This window comes from Hylaeus anthracinus, unplaced genomic scaffold (assembly GCF_026225885.1).
Source record: "Hylaeus anthracinus isolate JK02 unplaced genomic scaffold, UHH_iyHylAnth1.0_haploid 5, whole genome shotgun sequence".
Lineage (NCBI taxonomy): Eukaryota > Metazoa > Arthropoda > Insecta > Hymenoptera > Colletidae > Hylaeus > Hylaeus anthracinus.
The window spans coordinates 9,281,756-9,302,161 of record NW_026535322.1 but is presented as its reverse complement, the minus strand read 5'-3'; the positions used below and the strand labels follow the sequence as shown (position 1 = coordinate 9,302,161).

The window sequence follows — 20,406 nt, the reverse complement described above, 5'->3', positions numbered from 1 at the left end:
GAATGTTTATCGTACTTCGTTAACGAAATCATCGTTACATTAATTAATATACACTATCGTACGTTACTTTGTTAAAAGACTATACTGTATGTATACATCAAAAACTACAGACATTTTTATATACATATATTTTACATACATCTTCCCTTACTTCCTTAATAAAATCACTGTTGGGTTAATTAATACTCATTACCATACATTATCGTATTAAAAGACTGTACTGTACAGTGAGGCCCATAAATATTCATCCCACTATGTCTATCAAAAAAATTTATTTAAATTAAACGATAGATTTCATGTATGCAAATAAATGTTTCATTATAAATACGTACACGAATGACTTTATACGTCTATATATTTATAATGAAACATTATTTTAGGAACACGAAACCTATCATTTGATTTATGTTAGACAAATTTCTTTAATGGACATAAAGAAGCCTGCGAATATTTAAGGAACTGTCTGTACGTTACATCCTTCTATTAACAAAAAAATGTTAATCAATATGTAACCCAATATGAATAAAATATCGTCTATCTAAATTTTAATCGATGTGAGAAATTACAATAATCCCGCGATTACTAAAAATTACTCCGTGTCTGGAATTATTAAATAAATAATCGAGGAGAATATGTCGGATTAATTGGACACTCGTTTAAAGCGGCCATTTTCAAATCGAACCGAACCACAAATAATTCGAATTTAAAAGGCTCGTGTTCTGGCACCGAGCCAAACGTGCTTTTCACCCGGAGACCATCGTTTTTAGATTCGGATGGGCATCGTTCGATTCGAGCCGCAGAGTCCGGGATTGTTATCGAGCACATCGAATCAAAAGCAGCTCGATATAGATCGAAAATGCGATCCGATCGCTGGCAATCTTGCTCGTACGCGTTAAGGGTTTCACGGATAATTCAGACGTCCAAGTTTGGATAGCGAAGATAGAGATTGCGGTGAAAAGACAGGCGCTGCGCGGTTGGCAGCGGATCGTGGAAGGCGAAAGATGAAATATATCGCTCGCTAATGCGCTTTAAGCTCATCGGACGTGAATTTATCAAACGGTCGTGAGGTTCCCGCGCTGTCGCCCTAGGCGCTGCCTTTCGAAGGCGAGGAGAAATGGCGAAGGGAGGGACGAGCATAACGATGAGAACGGATACGATGGACGATTAGTCGTGTGCCATAATTACCAAGACTCCGAGATACCTCCCGATTCGTATTTCGATTCTACAGACCGAATCCCATTCGACGCTTTATTTCATTTCCGATTGTAGGCATCTGCTAACGATCGTTGTAAACAAATTGTCGACGATTCTATAACCTGAGGAGTTTAGAGACCGCAGGAGTGTCACGAACAAGTACATACAGTCAGTCTCATAAGTATTCGTACTGATAGGAATTACTGTAAGTATCGTCATATCCTGAATCGCGAAAAGTAGCAAACCTTCCTTTACTCAATCGTCGCAGTTTTGGAGTGCGCGAATCCCTCAGGGGCTGTAGCGGTGTTTGTAGTTACAGTACGGGCTTAGCAACCCCGAGGTACCCGAGCTAGAGGGAGGCCCACGGGCCCCAATAGATGAAAAGTAAGAGATACTGCAAATAGTATTAAAACAATGCAGGAGTCACGTAAGACGATGACATGAAGAATGGAGATAAGCTAGTAATAAGTAAGCAGTAGTGCAATAATTTTGTATAATAAGTTACGCACTTTAATGAATAAATGAATGAATGAGTGCGCGAAGGTGCTCGATCACCTAAGCTGAGTTTCACACGACTCCTAGCTGGCTTTTAAAACCTGGCGATCCAGCCAAGTACTCCATTTTTCCTAAGAGGTAACAACGCCGAGACGCGAGTCAGGCCGATAACGGCGAGTTTCCGCGCCGTCCATAAATTTCTCGGTGCTTTATGAGCTCTGTTTACGGGAAACCTAGTTAGGGAGTTGGAGGTGGAGGGAACTTTTTAATCGAGAACGTCTCCGTATCTCGCGAGGATAAGGACCCAGCCTTTATCCGAGTCGTTGGACTATTGCCACCCAGTTTGCTTGGCGATCGACGACGATTCGGTCGATTGGCTGGCGAGATCTCGAAGGAGATAGGCGAAGGAAAGCATCGATTCGGCGGGATGGACGGTTTCCCGGTGTCGGCGATAGCCGGGCCGATCAAGAATTCCGATCTTGGTTCGTGCATACAACTACCGGGCCCGGTGATCGTGTCGCCGGCGGATCCACGATCGCGAATACTGTAATTCACCGTGGGTGGCACGTGTCGAGTCACCGTTCTTCCCTCTACTTCATCGCTCTTTATGCATCCCATTAAGCACCGTTCACAAACGCGTTACGATGTCTGTCGGGGAATTTTTTCAGCGACAGCGATATCGAGATGACACGGCTATGAATGCTTTCCAACTGCTTAACCCTTTCACTGCTAAGAGGCGTAGAGATGCAAATTTAATACAAATATCAGCTTATAGGGAGTGTTAAGACGGAACTTTTTTTTATATTTACAGTTTATTCGTAGGACCTTTAGTATCAAAAATAAAAATTGAAAATTTGAGAAACCGTTTTCCTGAAATTCAATTTTTGCTACGATCTAATTTTTCAGTTTTTATTTTCGAAACTAAGCATCCTATGAATAAACTGTACACATAAAAAAGTTTCGTCTCATCATCCCCTATAAGCTGATATTTTTACAAAATCGATGTAACAAATAGAAACACTTTTCTGAGTCCATTTCTCAAGAGCACATACCTTCTTCGCAGTCAAAGGGTTAGTGGGGGATTGATAAATAATTTTGTTGTGCACGAGCCTTAAAATATCGAAGCAAATCTTGTCGACGACAATGTTTATCGACGATTAAGCAGGATTAATTGGATCCTCGGCATGTTTGCGTGTCGAATGATCGTCAGCGCTACTGGCGGCTTGTCGCGATTCTTTCGCGACCAAATCGACGTCGTGTTTTGGTTAATTAATGTTCTAGGCTCGCCTTACACATTCAACAGATATCGTTCGTCGCGCTAGTCGTTTCTTGGAAACGGCGGAACGAGTCCACGGGACTCGTTTCCGTTTCGGGATCGTTCGCTGAAAGTCGCGCGGGTTTCGCGTCTTTTAAAAATACACGCTGAAAAATTGGTGGAGCACTTAAGCGCTTGAAGGACGAAGATAAGGGTATATGTTATAGCTCTCGCGGGATACGCCGTAAGGTAAAGTGCAGCTGTTCGGTGAAAATGTGTATTGTTAATCGTAGCGGTGGTAACGGAACCGTTAATATGTTTATTGTTGGCTGGGCCCCTAAAACGGAAATGGTCGCGCTGTTAAATCGTACCGCTGTCTCCCATAATCCATGAATATCCGCCATAACTCTCGGAGTGCTGTTGTTTTATTCGATGTCTCGTAAACGGGAAAATGTATCAATTTCCGCGTGGAGAATTCCGAGCCACCCTATTATTAACCATAACCGTGCTTCTTTACCGCTCCACCGTAAAAGAACTTTCCTCTTTATTGCATAGAAAAATTACGTCCACATCGCACTTTATCTTTCATTGAGTTGGTACGAACTTAATGGTTCGATATATTCTTTTTTAACGGAGTATTCTACTCTGAGCCGTCAATTTTTAGTTCTTCCTTTTATAAAGGGGTTCGCACACATATGTATTTACATTTTTATAACACACACAAAATTGTTTACAGGTAAAAATAATCAAAATTAAACATAGTACAAGCGATCTTGTTGCCACAATTCCCGTCGTTCTGCTTATGCCATGACTCGAACTGAAATAATTACGAAATATTGAAAATTCAAAAAATGGTAGCACTTCACCCGAAATTAGAAGACAATCAGTCAACTAGAACTCGAGACATCATGGCAACCATTACAAAAAAATATCCTTTCCTTCATGGAGCCACTATTGGTCTCTCATAGTGACTTTCGCCTTTCTTTATTACTCTCGCTATTTTCCACTCTTTCATTTGAACCTTCCTTATCCGAATACACGTGTTCCTAGCAAATCCACGCGTTGTAATTTCTTCGATTCTGGTCCCAAATTATTAATGTGCTTTATATTTTACCTCCACCTTCGACATTCTTCAGCCAACCAAACAGTTCCATTCCTCTGTGCTCCACCACCTCATTTTCCTTGTTTCGAAACGTCGCCAGTGTACAATCGAATGTTGACAAAACAGAGCGCGATGTCTCCGTGTCTTGTACATCGACAAGGACGCACGCACGTGAAACGTAAACAGAATTTTCTTTCAGGACACTGCGAGGATTCAATCGCGTCTTGGAGAACAATGGCGTGGAAGCGCGTGGCTCGCAAGCAACGTCCCGACGCCAAACAACGAAAACCGTTGGAAAGTCGGTCCTGGAACCAGCCGCCATCGATTCACGGTCGAAATCGACGCGTGGAGCATCGAATCGGGTGAGATCCAAGGGAATTCAGTGGTTTCGCGACGAAAACATTCGGGATCGAAGTTGCGGGCTCGATCTCGCGAAATTGCAACGACTGACTCGAGCCTTTCGAATTCGAGCCACGTACCCTGGAGGCGATCGGTTTTCAGAGCCTCCGAAAGCTCGAAGACGTTCCAGAGGACGAGTCATCGATCGGTCTAGACTCGATTCAATTAACGAAGAAGAGAATCTCGCCGGAAAAATTCCAAAGTCTTCTTTAACAGCTATTGAAGACGTTTATTACGCCGTGGAGAATCCTTTTCTACAGAATGGAAATTCTAACATCCATACAAATTTTCCTATACAGCACTCGAGGAGAGAAGCAGTGTTCGAATCAGTGACGATGAAGCATAAAGTATATGCAGACTTGCAGTGTTCGGGATTTGGGAATAAAAATTCGAGAAACAAGGGAACAATCGTATAGAAAGGATGTTCTAGTTGTACGAAATCAAAGACGATGTAAGAGTAATCCATCCACGAAGGAATTTTCATATACAACGGCGTTCGAGGACAGAAGCAGTGTTGGAATCAGTGACGATGAAGCATAAAACACGTGGTGTATACAGACTTGCAGTGTCCGTGATTTAGGAATAAAAATTCGAGGAACAAGGGAACAATCGCGTAGAAAGGATTGTCTAGTTGTACGAAATCTGACACGATGTAAGAGCGATCCATCCACGAATCCTATTATTTCGCGATGAAGTCTCATTAATTCGAGTCTCTTCGAGTCCGCGAAATTCGCGGGCTGTCGCGTCGCGTCGCGACACGGTATATTAACCGGTCGCCCACGATTATAGGAAGAAAATCGAGTCGACGAAGAGAAGCCGGGAGGGTTTACCCACGAGGCGGCCCCGAGACTCGTTTCCCGGCCGATTAGAGACGCTTTTCTGAGGCAAAGGGCGCGGGATTAATATGTGCTTTGGACGAGTGCCGCGAGCTGGAAGTTGCGAGACCAGCGAGAACTCCGACGACAGCTGTCGAAAGGAAGACGAGGGGATCGTGGAGCCCTCGGGGAGACCCTATCCCGCGGGGATGGGCATGCTTCTGCCGGACGAGACGTACGAGGAACGCTCCTCGTCCTCGAGACGCAGCTCCTGCCCGAACGTTCTCGCGGACATCGACGAGGTCGAGGCCGCCAAGGCTCTGGCAGCGTTCAGAAAGTGCGACGAGTTCCTCAAGAGGCACGGGATCAGGCCGGAGTTCTTTTGCAGGCACAGGGAACGTTTGGCGTTGCAGACCTGGCTGTTGCAGAGGTCCAAGCTCTCCTCCGGTGAGTCCCCTCCCAGCGATTTCTTTGAAATTCAATCGAAATTCCTCGTTACTCTCGTAGCGCCATTCGAAAACCATTACGCTCCCACTCCGACTTCGGTTTCACGACATTTTGTCCTATCATGAATAGACGTCGTATATGCAAATTCGTATTTTTACGTACACAGAGAAAGTATTAAAGTAGCGTTTTCGAGATAGTCACGTTCATAAATGTAATTGGAAAGTTTCGTAAGGGTACAGGGTGATTCTTATTTTAATGATTTTCCCGTATGTTTATTACTAAAAATGTCAGAAACACCCGCAGTCTAGTTATGAATTTTCAAAAACAATTTTTCAAGTCTATCGTCTCCAATTTGTTATCCTAGATATTCAAATAATTTGTGCCTCTTACCAACATTCCACGGACGTTCAAAGTGACACGAAAACTAACTTCGACGGTTGTTTCCATCGCTAGAATCGCCCCTTGAATAAAAATAATTTCCGTCGGCGACCTTCTCGCGCGAAGCTTGAAATTTGTTTGGATTTTCGAGGTCGACGACCCCTACGTAGCGAGCTGTCATCAATGCGAAAAAGAGGACCATTTTGCCTGAGCTTGCTTCGCATGGGAAGCGCCGCGTCCATCGGCGCGTAATTGCTGCGAGCATGTTTTCATGTTCGCGCTAACAGATTTAGATGGGAAAGGAACACGCGCCAAGTGCGACAATTTACGCGAGTAGCGCGTAGACCATTTTCAAGCTGTTCGATGCGTCCGGAAATAGGTACGGTTCAATTGACCGATCGGACACGAGCTGTTAAATCGACGTTCCTCGTTACTTTCGCCCGGTTATTTTGTTGTGGAAGCTTTTTCGCGCGATAGAACGAATCGTTCGCGTAATTGGTTACCCCCTTTTCCAAATTTACGGACCTCCGTTCGCGAATCCAATCAAACGCGCCCAGATTTATGTACGCATTTTTATTACATCGAGGGCCTGGTTTTTTAACGAACTTTTATTTTTGTTACTCCAGAGGACAGTCTATAATCGACGATGACTTTTCGCGGGACATCTTTTACCCTTTGCACTCGGCTAGCAAATTTTCTTAGTGGTTATGTAGAATAAACTTATGCTAGGACAAATTTTTTAAAAACGCGTTTCCTTGAAGTTTTCGTATTGAGATTGCACGAGAAAGCAAACAAAAATATGGTGTATATACAAAGATTTAGAGAAACATATATGAGCAGATGTTACGTGGAAAGAATATGAAGCAAAGGGTCTCCTAAAAGAGGCTTCAGAATTTTATTTTTAATAATGAAATATCCCTATTAACGTAGTGGACACTTTATCATGTTTAATCAGAATCATGTGTACTTTATTTAAAATATACCAGTTAAACATATTCGGTATATATTACAATATACATATATAATACTACATCATAGAATATATTAAATATTAGGTTGTCCCGAAAGTTTCTTTCGCGAGTTGCACTCAATTATATTCTGTGGTCGTGTTTATATAAATAGACGATCTAATTTCATAGATATTCATGTTGTAACAGTAATGGAGCAAAATGAATCGTGCACAATTCAGTAATGTAACATAAAACATGAAATATTGTGCATGTATTACTTATTAATAAAGCGAAAGAAACTTTTCGGACAACCTAATATATTAAAAAGAAAATACTGAAGCCTCTTTTGAAAGATCCTTAAATGTTTTCAAAGTTGGACTATTTAATGCATTGCGTTTCCTGTTCGCTCATTTTGCAACGAGATGGCGCAGGGACCAAAGGATGAAATTTCGAGACATATTTAGGACTTAATCGCGAGAAAAGTTATCAAAGCAATCGATATTCGTAAAGGTTCTACAAAATCGCGTATTAGGTTGACCAGCAACGCCGTTGGCGCGTTCGCGTTCGATTTCCCAGCGTACGATTGTTTCGGCCGCAAACTGTTTGGCAATTTTTGCGAGGCCCGGGATCGATACCAGCGGCCCACGTTTGATGTTAATTCCGATTTCGACCGGGCACCGATAATTTCGTTACGGCGCGTACTTAACGATCGGGCCGAAAGCCGCGAATTTCGCGGCCGAGCGCCGCGCTACCAGAGGGCATTAATTTTTGTTTTTAACGAGCCCCGCGTATTTATGCAGTGGCGCGCGTTAGCGCAATTGATTTAATGCCGGGCATTAATCGAGGCCATTCAAGCCCGCCTAAATTATGAATGTAAAAGTTCATTTGCCCCCAGCGACTGCTGTACGAATCAACTTTGGAACGCACCTCTCTCCCGCAACGAAAATTTGTTTCGCGAACTTCTTCGTCGACCGTTATTCGAACGCAGTTTTTTCTCCTCCACGCAGCCTTTAGTTATTCGATAAAAAAAGAAATTAGAATAATAGCGAAGTTCGAGCGTAAACCTCGAATGATTTCTCGAAGTTCTCGATGTAATAAGGAACGGTGGAAGTTGCATCCATCGATTAGTCGATGCGGAAAGTTGAGAGCAATTGGAATTGTTCTCGGTATTAAAATTGATTCATCATCGGAAACCATTCCACGGCTCGGAGCTTAATTCTAGCCGTCGCGACGATACGTAATCGGATTCGTCAGAGCGCGAGCGCGAGCGCGATGCATTCGCTCACGAAACGATTCATTCGTTTCCTGTCTCCGAACGTAACAAGTTATGAAACTCGACACCTCGAGCTATTGCATCGTCTATTTTGACGCAGCAGTTTAAGACCGAGTAGTGCTCCGTGCTTATGTCATCATCGCGAAGTAAGTTAACGTATCAGAGAACTGTATAGTTGGACGTGCCAGCGTCTGCTGTAATCTCGTCTGGCGCGCGGAACAAATCCTTGAGCGTATTTTCAGACAGACGAGATTCCTTCTAAAAAATTCACGAACGCTAAGATATGCATTAGTCGTGGGAATTAATTCTGTACGTATCTAAGGCTCGGGTTATTTATTTATTCAGAAGAACCGAAGTCTTGATCTTCATAGTTGCCAGATCAAACATTCAAGTAATCTGTTTGGGGATAAATATTAGCTCATTGCATAAGTTCGTGCTGAAGACTGTGTCAAAAAAAAAAAAATTACAGAAATTTTATAGTGACAATATTATAAAATGATAGAGATTATCTTTTTTTATAACACTTAAGGATATGTTTCGCATATTAATTTGAGTAGCAGAAGTATAAGTCGCATGAACTTTTAGGACGAGCGAATATTACTGTTTAAAGTAGAGTTATGAATAATTGAATGTGACTTTTAGGAATTAATTTCTACAACTAATAAATATCAAATTCGCTTGTAATCTACTAGAAAATCAACAAGCGAAGTTTTTGGCCTTCTGAACTTTTTAATAGATAAGTTCTAACGACATCAGGCCGAGACTTAGATAATATAGATTCGTCGTAACGGGGATTAGAAGGGTGTGTGAGGAACTTAGAAGGTTGATAATTTAACTCGCTTTAAATTACAGTTATAATCGAATTTCTACGAAACGGGAACATTATCGTAGCTCGAGTGTAATTTATAATTTCGTTACGGCCACTCGAATTTTCATCTCGTAGATCACGGAGATAACTTCCTCCCTCTTCCTTAATCATAATCGGATAAAGTTTTCTTTTCACCGAGCCAGTCGAAAACAGGTCTCCGTAACTGCACGGAGTAACTGTTTGTACTCAGCCCCTACGAACAAGTTTCAAGTTCTCGCGGAAAAGTTCCTTAACTATCAAATCATCCGATGTATCACGGTCCGCCTATCTTCCGCGCGGATCGAGCACCGCAAGAGGCCACCTATTTCGTTCCCGGCTCGTTTCCGTGTTTCTTTTTACGAGATCAGTCAGTTTTTCCTTTCGCGGCACCATCCCCCGAGAGTCAATTATATACTTTTCTTCCCGTCGAAGATTCTTCAGGCCTGAAACTTTCTTTAATTCGATCGAACGTCGACCTACTCTCCGAGGGAAGATATTTCAGTAGCCCCGCAGTTTCTTAACTTTAATCCCGTTTAAAATTTTAAGAGAATTAGAACAATCAGGGGCCTTCTTTGCTCGCGAAAAGATCTAGGTATGGTTTCAAATTATATCAACTAAAGTTGAAAACTTGATATACAGGCTGTTTTGTTTAACTCCTTCCCGTACCATTTAGCTCGACGAAACTAATGCCGGAAACTTATGTTTATGTTTGGCCCGACTATTTGTTTACAAGCTCGGCTCGTGATATTCATGTATGGGCCAAAATCTTCATCGCGAGTCAGGCTCGTCAAAGGACGGAAAGGGGTTGAGTGAGTACAGCAGAATCGGGAGGTCAATCTCCTTTTGTTTTAAACGGAATGTTACATTTTATTACTTGAACATTTTCTTAACGTAATATCAAGTAGGAAATTCAACCTTATCGCAGATTTCGGCCACCGACCAATTACGTTTCTTTCGAGTAGCTGCGCGTGCGGACGGCCTAATAGTTTCCGAGATATTGGACCGCATAAGTTTCGTCCCGCTGGATCAGTGAAATATCACACTGTGCCCCGGTGCGATTCGATTGTATTATAGGTATCTACTAATTCCTCGTTCGATTGGAAAGAAAATGAAAACGGTCGATTACCGGCGCAGAATACGCAATTACGAGTAAATTTCGTCGTGACGCTTTGTTGGTCCCAGATCAGAATATAAAGGCCGCGTAATTACGGGGACGAAATTACATCGTGTTTTATAATCAACGTAATCACATCCAGCTCTCCGAAACGAACAATTAACGTTCACGTATATCGGGGCTCGTGTTGGGAGGGGAGGGGGGGCGGGGGGCTGGTTTTATCATATTAATCGACGCGCCTCGTTTCGACGTTTCAGCTCCGGCGGATCGTTTCGCGCCGGTTTTACGTTTGCCAGTTTGTTTGTCGGTCGTCCCGGAATCGAATGCGCTTTATTCCGCGGGAGATAACGCCCCCGCTTCTCGTTCGCTTAACTTTCTTCATATAACTTCTTCCATTCGTTGTCCCCGTATCGCGTTCCGCGAGTTACGCGAACGAAACTGCGTTCATGCATTGGCACTCGCGATAAATGAACGGCAGACAACCGTGCAAATGGAAGTGGCTGCGCCCTGGTTTTGTTCAAAAAGTTTTGATAAAGCGAGACCAATTTTACAGCGTGATGCGCATTGAATATATCCCGACACGTCTATCCGACGACAATGAAATATCTTTGTGCGTTGAAATCGATTCCGCTCGGTCGAACTTTTATAGCTATCGCGCTGTTTCGTCCTAATTGTTCGAAGGACAGGAGTTTTCACGGGATCGAACAACCGGCAATTGCGAACAGTAACAGGGGTACTTATCGTCACTTTATCGCAAATTTGCTCCTCTTGTTAGTTAACTCTTTGGACTCGGAATTATATTTCGAAGTCAGGACTCTAGGAATTATTTGTAAAGAGAGTCAACCTATCTTATATCCTAAAAAATAGCCAGTATGCCGTAAACGTACCAACATGCTTTTTGCAGATGGAACACTGTCAGAAAATGCGGAATATGGCAATTTCTCGTCCTTACGTGCCATATCCTTCATGCCACAACGAATATACTTTAATCGTCGGAAACGACACGATAATCGAATACAAAAACGGCTCGCGTTACGAATAGTAGATTACCCCTTATCTTCCATGATTTATAACAGCATAGTTGCACCGGGGCGAACGTTGCATTTCACGGACGGTCTAATTGGGAGGATTCAACAGGAACGATCAGCAGCGAAAAACAATATAAGCGAAATCGCGGGCCTGTGAAACGGCCGTGTATACTTAGGTTCAGCTCTCGCGTCAGTCGTGGATTCGCGTAATTAGCGTACTCGGCGGTAATGAACCCTCCATTATGGGCTGGGCCGTCGGTTAATTAGGTTGCACGTTGATTTATTACGATCGCGAGGTGTCCGTTTGTTAGAGGCGCCTGGACGCATCCTACGTGTCGCTTCTTTCTAGTTGGCTCACTGGAATATAGGTGAAAGCATAAAAGAGTCATTTGTCTTGTAATTGAAAGGAGCCCACGCTTTGGTGCCTCGTGATCAGTGAAAGGGGAAGAGGGTTGAGCGTTGCTTTCGAGGGTTAGGGAATTCTTCGTGGGCGGATAAAGAGGGAGGAACTTCGAAGATTGATACCAGAGATGGTCCTAACGTTTTGCGAGGATTTGGAACTCGTCTACGGTGGCAGTAAATCAAAATTATAATCGGAAGCCAAAATCTTATAATTTTTTAGAGAACGACTGTTGATCCTTTCGCTCGTAGACCCTGGTGTTTCATGTATTTCCCTTTACGTAATATTGTCCAGATCGGATTCATTAAAGCTTAATCCTTTAAATATAACCAAAAACACAGATTGTACGGGTGACATTTATGTATTTACGTCACTTGGTTCGACGAAGTGCAGCGTGTCGATAGAGTGCGCACGCTGGACGTGAGAAATCGTCGGCAAATTGGTCAAGCAACACCGACGAGAGAAACGCGATTCGTTTTCGTTCCTCAACAGGCCGCCTCGAATTTACTTGCTCACCGAGCGATAAATCATTTCGCTCGGTCTCTCTAAATTACAGCTAAGTGTCGTGCGCGTTTATTTTGTTATTCATTCGAGGGAAATTTATGGACGCATTTATTATGAAAAGTGATATTTTGAACGAACGCGTGGCCGTTCGATGGTCGCGTGGAACCGAGACGAATAAAATCAATTTCCGGGTCCGTGGGAGTGTTTCGCCAAAGGAAATCGTCTTCGGACACTTTTTTTACTCGTTTTCACTTATTAGATGCATCTAGAAACCGCTCGCTAAATTCGTAGCAAAAACCTCGAAGAATGGATAAAAACGGAGACAAAGTTGTTGCAATTTGGTGGAATTTGACAATCCATTGCAAATTAAATAAGAACTTACTTATTACACTTTATACACATCTTGGTTTTTCGGCACGTTGAGTATCGTAGTATAATTGGTTTCTATAAAAAATTGTCGAACTCACCCACTCGTAGAGCTATTTAGCGAACGGTTACATTTTTTGGATGCACTCTATGCGTCGCAAGAGTTTCCAAACGCTGGATCGACTTTATTCAATTCCCGCGACGTTGATCGAATATTCGAATTATTTATTTTTTAATTGAAAGTAACGCGATAGAAATTACCAGGCGCGATAGTTGGCCCCGGCTCGTGAGCGAACAATGGAGAGATCGTCGAGCGAACGTATGAAAAACAACTCTCGTGTTTAATCCAATGTTAAATTGAAACGCGTCGATACAAAGCGTTTATCCCGCTCGACGAAGTGTGTTTTCCGTCTGTGACCACGCGGAATAGGGATTATTTGGGCCGGAATCGTGAATTATTTTAACTGCGCGATATCGGCGGGGGTTGATCGGGCGCTGGTTCTATTGTAGGATTGCCGCGGTTGAATCGTTAAATTTCTTTTTGTTCGGGTCGCTGTTGTCGATACGAGAAACGTAAACTCGTTGCAATCGAAATGGAGGCTTTCTTCCGTTGCGCGTGCGAAATTTCTCTCGGTTCGCGAACACTTTGAAAATTCGATTCGAGAGAATATTATTGGGAAGTTCATTTCGTATCTACCGTCGTGCTGTTTCCGTGTACTCGCATTCTTATCGTTCATTTTGTAAATTTCAATCGCTCGGTGAACAGATCGAGTCGTCTCGTTCAGATTCAAATCCTACTTGGATTTTACAACGAGAAATTATTTATTTAAAAATGCTGTTATATATCATATATTTTTTAAAAGATGAATATTAAATAATAATTCTTTAATGATTTTTGTTATTCCTTTAAACTGAGAGTCATCGCTATTAAAAAATGTTTCGCATCTGTTAATGCCATCATCATTCTGTATCATCGACTTATTTTTTAATATTCTTTTATGAAAAATTTGTAAATTCAGTTTGTTCGAAAAAATGCACAGAAAATGTGCTTTCTTTTTGGCCCTCGAAACCCATGCAACCCTTTAAGGGTTTCAAGTCTGCGCGTTGCATATGTCTGAATCCAACCTAACGATTCTCGAAATTATGAACGAATTCCGGCCGTAATGCCGTGGCGGATGACTCGTATAAGCGACCGCTTTAATTACAACCCCGGAATCGAAGTTAGTTCGGCGGTTCTTGGTCGGAATACTTCATTTCCGGTGCGCGTTTAACGAACCACCGGCGTGGATTTTAACTATCCGTCGTGTAAATCGTCCGAAAGCGAGAGGAGCCGGTTATCATTGCTTGAAGCGAAGCCGATGGTCGTATTATTGAAAAATGTTCACGAGCCAGGATTATCCCCGCTTCCTGGTTTTGTTCCCGGCGGTCGAAACAGAAAGCTAAAATATCTCGCAGGAAACACCCGGCCGACGGTTAAGAATAATATTGATCGAGGCCGCGAGAATTTCGCTCGCGTTAAATATTTGACGCCGACTCCCTCGCCCGTGCTTTCGGTTCTTTATTTAAAGTTTGATAACGGTGTCGGAGGAGCGGGATTAAAAGTGGCGTTTGCGGAAACTGTAATTACGCGATTAAATTGCCCGCGGATTGGTATTTCGCGTACTTTTCTCCGTTTCTCCGCCCTGCGTTGATTTATTACCCGAACAAAGGGTTTAATTTCGCTCCGAAACATTGACTTCCAAACGGGAACCGGATCGACGGCCTCGCGAGTTAACGCGTTGCTTGTTCTTTTCCTGCCCGGGAACGACGTCGATTCGCCTGGAAAAAAGGAAACGCGGAGAAGCTAAATGAACGGTAGGGACGAACGCGAGGATACGTTGAATAAATTCAAATTAAACGTAGCCAAAAATTAAGACGAGCAAACTTCCGCGGTCGGGGGATGAGATGGGTGGCGGGAGGGTGATGGGGGAAGGGGAGGATGGAAATTTTATCGGGATTTATTAGCCACGGGAAATCGACTGGGGGCTCGGTAATGACCGAGGCATAACTAATGGGCCCCGAGTGGGGGCAAAAAAGGGCGGAACTGGCTGCCAACGTAACAACACCGATGCAAAAGCGAACAAAATGCCGTCAGGTGTTGCACCCATAAATCACGTCGTGTACGTACCACCTTTCTCAGTCTTCGTCGTGACGCGGCGCGCGGCACATTGCATCGGCCACCGATGCACTCGATAAATAAAACATGCACCGAGAGGAGAAGGACCCGCCACGGGTATAGATTTCGCTGACGATTGCATGCCTAATTCGGGCATGCATCGTTGCGTAATGCCTCGACGACTTAACGGTCCTAGTTTCTTTCTCGAACGGCAGACAAAGGAGTGGGGGTTACTGAGAGATTAATTAGAGCAAGGGAGCTGACCTTGAATGGCCAAATTCTTTAGGCTCTCTCGCGGAAACACGATTCCTCTTCTTTCCACCCAATTTCACAGGCTGGCAATGTGTAAACAAATGCTCGTAATAAATTGCAATTCGTTGCATCTATTAACTCTTCGAAGTTTGGAGGGTTAAAAACTATCCCACCTATTGCTTAGCTTTACTATTTTATTTAGTTCTTCATTCGTGTGACAATGCTATGAACTACCGTTAAAAGTACGATAAGTAGAATCAGAAATGTATACAAGTCAAAAGGTGTTAGTAAGTTGTCGAGATTATCCGTCTGTGCAGCTCGAATTTCATTTTTCTTTTACAATCATTTGCAATCAAACCTCAAAGAGATAACCTATTTGCATCACGCGGAAAAGTGGAAAGTTCGTTCTTATCGCCAATATTTTATTTGAATTCGATTGCCAAGTAAATTGCGCGCATACAGTTGGTTTCATAATTACTCGTACCCTCTACGTTTATTAGAAAATTTTGTCTAAATGAAACGATAGGCCAAATATTTCCAAATAAATGTTTCATAACAAACATACAAACACGAATAAGCTCCACACGTGTATATATTTATAATTTAGAAATTTATTTGGAAACATCGAACCTATCATTTAATTTAGACAAATTCCTTCAATAAACACAGAGGGTAACGAACATTTATGAGACTGATCGTATATGCCCTAATAATGCGAATGGGTTAAGTAATCATTTAATAATCTATTCTCCCCTGGAATCGTAGGACAGGAAGGTCTCTTCACTCGAAATTCGTAAACTGCGATGACCAGAGTGTTCCTTCAGCTCCGAATCGATCTTCTCCACTTCTCTCTTTCGCTCAACCCTTTTTCTTTTCCACCGCGCTGGCTTTTGTCCAGCTGTAAATTCTTTCGTGTAACGTCTCGTACACCGACGCGGAGTATGCGTGAACATATTACACCGGCGGGCCTATTTACGCGACGGAGCGTCTGCTTCCTATTCACGACGGTGTAGTAAATACACGAAGAGGGTGGGAGGACGGAGAGGGAGACACTTTCTATCGTGGTTATCATAAATTTGCATTAGGGGCCACGCCGCTGGTTTTGCGGGGACGTCGTTGCCCTCGACGCTGCAAAAATGCGAAACGCGAATGACATAGACGACGTTAAATCAGTAAATTTCGAGACGTCGTCTGACAATGGAAACGAAGCACCGGTTTGTTAGACGATCGAAATGGTATCGACTAACCCATAGCTAGTTGGTCTTTAACTTTTTCGACCAGGTTGTTTTCTATCCGAATTCTATTGTATAAATTGACCGAAGTATACATTTTTCTTTGCAATCGTGCATCTTTATTTAAATTTGTCTGGCATTTCTCGGATATGTATGAAAATTTCATCTGGCCCTCGAAGGGTTAAGTATATATCTCCCAAACGTCCTTAACCTCTTCAGGCACGATTTTTTGTTGTTTTAATCAAATTTTTGTTCTTTTTATTATCGACGGTGAATATAATAATAAAAAACTAAACGTTCACATATGTGGCCAAGGGCGTGAAGAGGTAAAGTTGGAGGCACGGTACCTCTGAATCGCGAGAACGATCGAGCTCGGCAGGAATCGAGAGCTGCCTTCGGCGGATTTCCTCCGTTCCAGCCCTCCGCGTTTAAGGGTCGTCGGAGGGCGTGCGAGGCGATGGTTCTCCAATCAATCGTACGGATCGCGTGAGACACGTACCGCGAGGGAGTTTGGCACCGCATTAATTACCAGTCGCCAACAATGGCATACAATAATTAACAATTACGCAGTTTGATAATTATATACCTTCTGGCTGAGTTATCGCCCGTTCCGCGGGCCGACTCTGTGTTTCGTCTACACGAACGCGAACATGGTCACGCACGCGTACACGTCGCACCACCTGCAACCCCGGCCTGGTCGCATAGAAGGCAATAAATATATGCGCGGATCTGGCGGGCCAACGATCTAATTATGCTCGAAACAATGGCGGCGTATCGGGCGGCTGAGTGAAAACCTGATAAAGCGGATAAAACCACGGCGTAGTCGGCCGGCGTGTATAGCTTCGACGAATTTTAAAGCGTCCCGCGGAACGGAACTTGGCCGTCCGATGATTTATCTCCCCACGGTTCGTCGGAGTCTCTTGGTTCGCGCGCGCGTTGAATCTGTCTTGATTTATAACGAACCCGGGACTCGCATCGATGCCTCATAATGGCCCGTAATTACCGTAGGGTCGCTTAAAAATTACGCTGTCCGAGATAAGGTCCTGCACGGGCGACGAAAGTTTCGTCCTCGGCCGGCGCGGTGATTAACGATCCAGGGACGACACGCGTGGGATCCAGCGTAATTCTTCGCGCTGCGACAGGCAAAGTGAGAGGTTTGTTAACGATTCAGCCACTCGCTGTTTGGTCTCTAGTCACGGCGTTTAGTTCTAAAAATAAAGAATTGAAAACATGAAAGACCTTTTTCCTGAGATCTCGCGGTGGTCTGATCCTGATGCTGCTGTTGCCTGAAGGAGAGACAGAAACAACAGTCGAATCAATCGAATTTTAAAAAAATACCACCTTATAGAGAACGATAAGACGGAACTTTTTTTTGTATTTACAGTTTAGTAATACGACGTTTAGTTTCAGAGATAAAAATTGAAAACTTAGAAAACCTTTTTCCTGAAATTCAATTTCTGGAACGATCGTATAACTTTTCAATTTTTATTTTCGAAACTAAGCGTCCCATGAATAAACTGTGAAAATAAAAAAGTTTCGTTTCATCGTCCCCTATAAGCAGATATTTAAAAAAAAATTTATTTAACGAACATAATCATTTCTCTGAGCTCATTTCTCGAGGGTGTACATATACGTCTTTCGCAGTCAAAGGGTTAATTACGTTTGTTTTTCTTTAGAAAACTTACAGGTGAGGTGGTGTATTGGAATTAATGAACGATAGTGTACTCCACAAAAACTTACGAAATTTCGTACGAAAACTAATGTCGTTCTGTTCGTTATAAATCTGCGTATAGCTCATGTTAGGGAAAGGTGACGAAATAGTGGCACTTTAATTTTAATTCTGACAATATTTCGTGCCCCTGGCCTCGTTCTATGATCAACCATCGTGCAAGCCACTATTGCACTCCTCATACGAGTTAGAAATATTCTCGTGTACACCTTCAATTAAACTCAGCAGCGAGTGATATTAAAAATCGAGTATCGGTGCTCGAAACGCTTTCTCCTTGCGGAATCTTCACAGGACGCGGTTCCCTCCTCTCCCGACACCATTCACCCAAGTCCCGTGCAGCTTTCCATCGCCTCCGAGTCGAGCACCGACAATTACCAGCGTCGAATCGACGGATTTCATTTTCCAATTCGCGCGTTCGTCGAGCAGAGCCGTCAAGCAATCCAGTTTTCTCGGATCAGGCAGTACCGGTGGCTGTCCGCGTTGTTCCTACGGAAAATAAATCCAGTCGGTAGGCAGGCGTGCTGGCGCGATCGATCATTCCCGCTAATTAATTCATCCGTCAATTAGCAACGCTGCCGCGGCTCGGACGCGTGTGCGTGCGCGTGCGTGTGCCCAGCACTCGCGCCTAGATCTCCGGCTGCGTTCAAAAGGAGGGAACAAAAGAAACGGGGAGTAGAGTAAAGGTAAAAAAGAAAAGAAAGAAAAAAAAAAACAGGGCGAGAGCCACCACCGTCCCGGGAATTTAATTAAACGTAGAGGAGACGAAGGGTAAGGCGATACAGGAGGACTCGGTGTCGGCTGCAAGAAGCCTCCATCGAAGCCCTTTCTTTCGACTCGCCTTCCTAATGATTTTCTCGCTCCGTGTGTACTGCGGCGGCGAAGCAAACTTCCTCTTGCTTACCTCCTCTCGTCTTTCCTTCCTTCCTTCCTTCCTTCCTTCCTTCTTACTCGAAACGATGCCGGGCTTTTTTGTCGACCGGGGCTGCTTTTAGACTCGTGCCACTCGTCGTCCCTCGTCGAATTTGCTCCATACGATAAAACTTCGCGCGAGTATCCAAGTTCCCGTGGCGTTTCGCATTCAAATCGCTGTCGCGAATCGAGAGGGGATCTCTCGTTCCGGTGTTTCTGGCTGCAGGAGTCGCGCGGGTTGAATATCCGAGCGCGTAAATCTTGTTGCGTCCGGATTCGCGGATCGAGACTTTCCAGGGACAAACGAACGCTACGAAAGCGATTTCGCGTTCTGTGGGTAGCGGCGAGTTTACCGCGTTGCGACCTCTCCGCGGAATCTGCGCTCGATGGTAGCCGAGCGTGCGTCCAGAGAGATAGCCACTCGCGTTCTCCCAGGTGTGCGATCGGCGACGTCGAACTGTACTCTCTACGTGATGCGAGTTTGATGATGCCCAGCTGCCGTGTCCAACATACCTTGCATACTGTGGGAATATGAACAGTTAGCTAGTAGATATGCGCGATTCGTTGAAATATCGATGAGCTTTCCAGAGGTTCTTCCTTCTCGCACCGTGTCTATTCTTATACTCTGTTGCGATATGTGGTATTTCGTTGTATCTTAAAGCATTATGCTATTACTTCATGTATTATGCTCTATGATGCTTGAATATTCTGTATCTTGCAGTTTTAAGCTCTAGTTTCCAACTTTGTTCTGTAATATACTGTATTTTGCAGTATTATACTGCGTTGCGGAATTCCCCGACATTCGTCCTTTTCGAAACTTGGGTTCGAACTTGGATACATCACTATTGACTTGAAGGTCTCGAACCAGACAAAATCCAACTTTCAAATTATAATCTAACAGTCTTTTACGCAGAAATCGAAGAAATTTCATTGTAAATTTTATGCATTATTTTTATTTCTTTTGTATGGTGCCAGGCTCGTAAAAATGTGTGGCCTAACAAATATCGCTCGATGAACAAAAAATTGCAATATTTTGGTGCATACATTGCAACGTCCACCGTGACATGTTTAAACACTCCACCCGGAATTCAAGCACAGCGCAATTTTTATCGGCAGTCCCCCACTCACGGCTTCCACAGTCCTCGTCACCGATAATTAATTATCGCTCGATGAATATTACAGCAGTTCCAACTACGGGTGCTCCATTTCTGCAGCTAGGATCGAGTTTACAATGAAAGCGCGACCGGTAGCGCGAACTCGAGAAATAAATCATACTCTATTCGCGGTCCGCGAGTCATTAGTCATTACCGTCGCTTATTACGATTCCCAGGTAGGATCCCGCCAGATAAGGCGTCCAATAAATTATAATTAGAGCGAGGGACAAGAGGTGGACGCGTTGCAACGTACGCGGAACGCCCTGATCTCTGGTGTCTCGCGAGCTTCCGAGTGCATTACCGACACTCCGCGAGCGCCGCCGTCGAACAGATATAAATCACTATCGCGATGGTACACGCTCCTGGCCACCATGGCTGACCAATAGCGATGGGATCAAGCACCTTACA

General features: G+C 43.7%; 1 protein-coding gene across 1 annotated transcript in view; it reads left to right on the top strand.

The window, feature by feature from the left end:
* The first annotated feature begins 5,349 nt into the window (after positions 1-5,349).
* LOC128896105 (unconventional myosin-IXb) overlaps positions 5,350-20,406 on the top strand; it is a 63,797-nt gene continuing 48,740 nt past the window's right edge. Inside the window, exon 1 of the mRNA XM_054159301.1 lies at positions 5,350-5,707. Within this exon, the coding sequence (XP_054015276.1) occupies positions 5,350-5,707 (358 nt within the window). The remainder of the gene's footprint in view (positions 5,708-20,406) is intronic.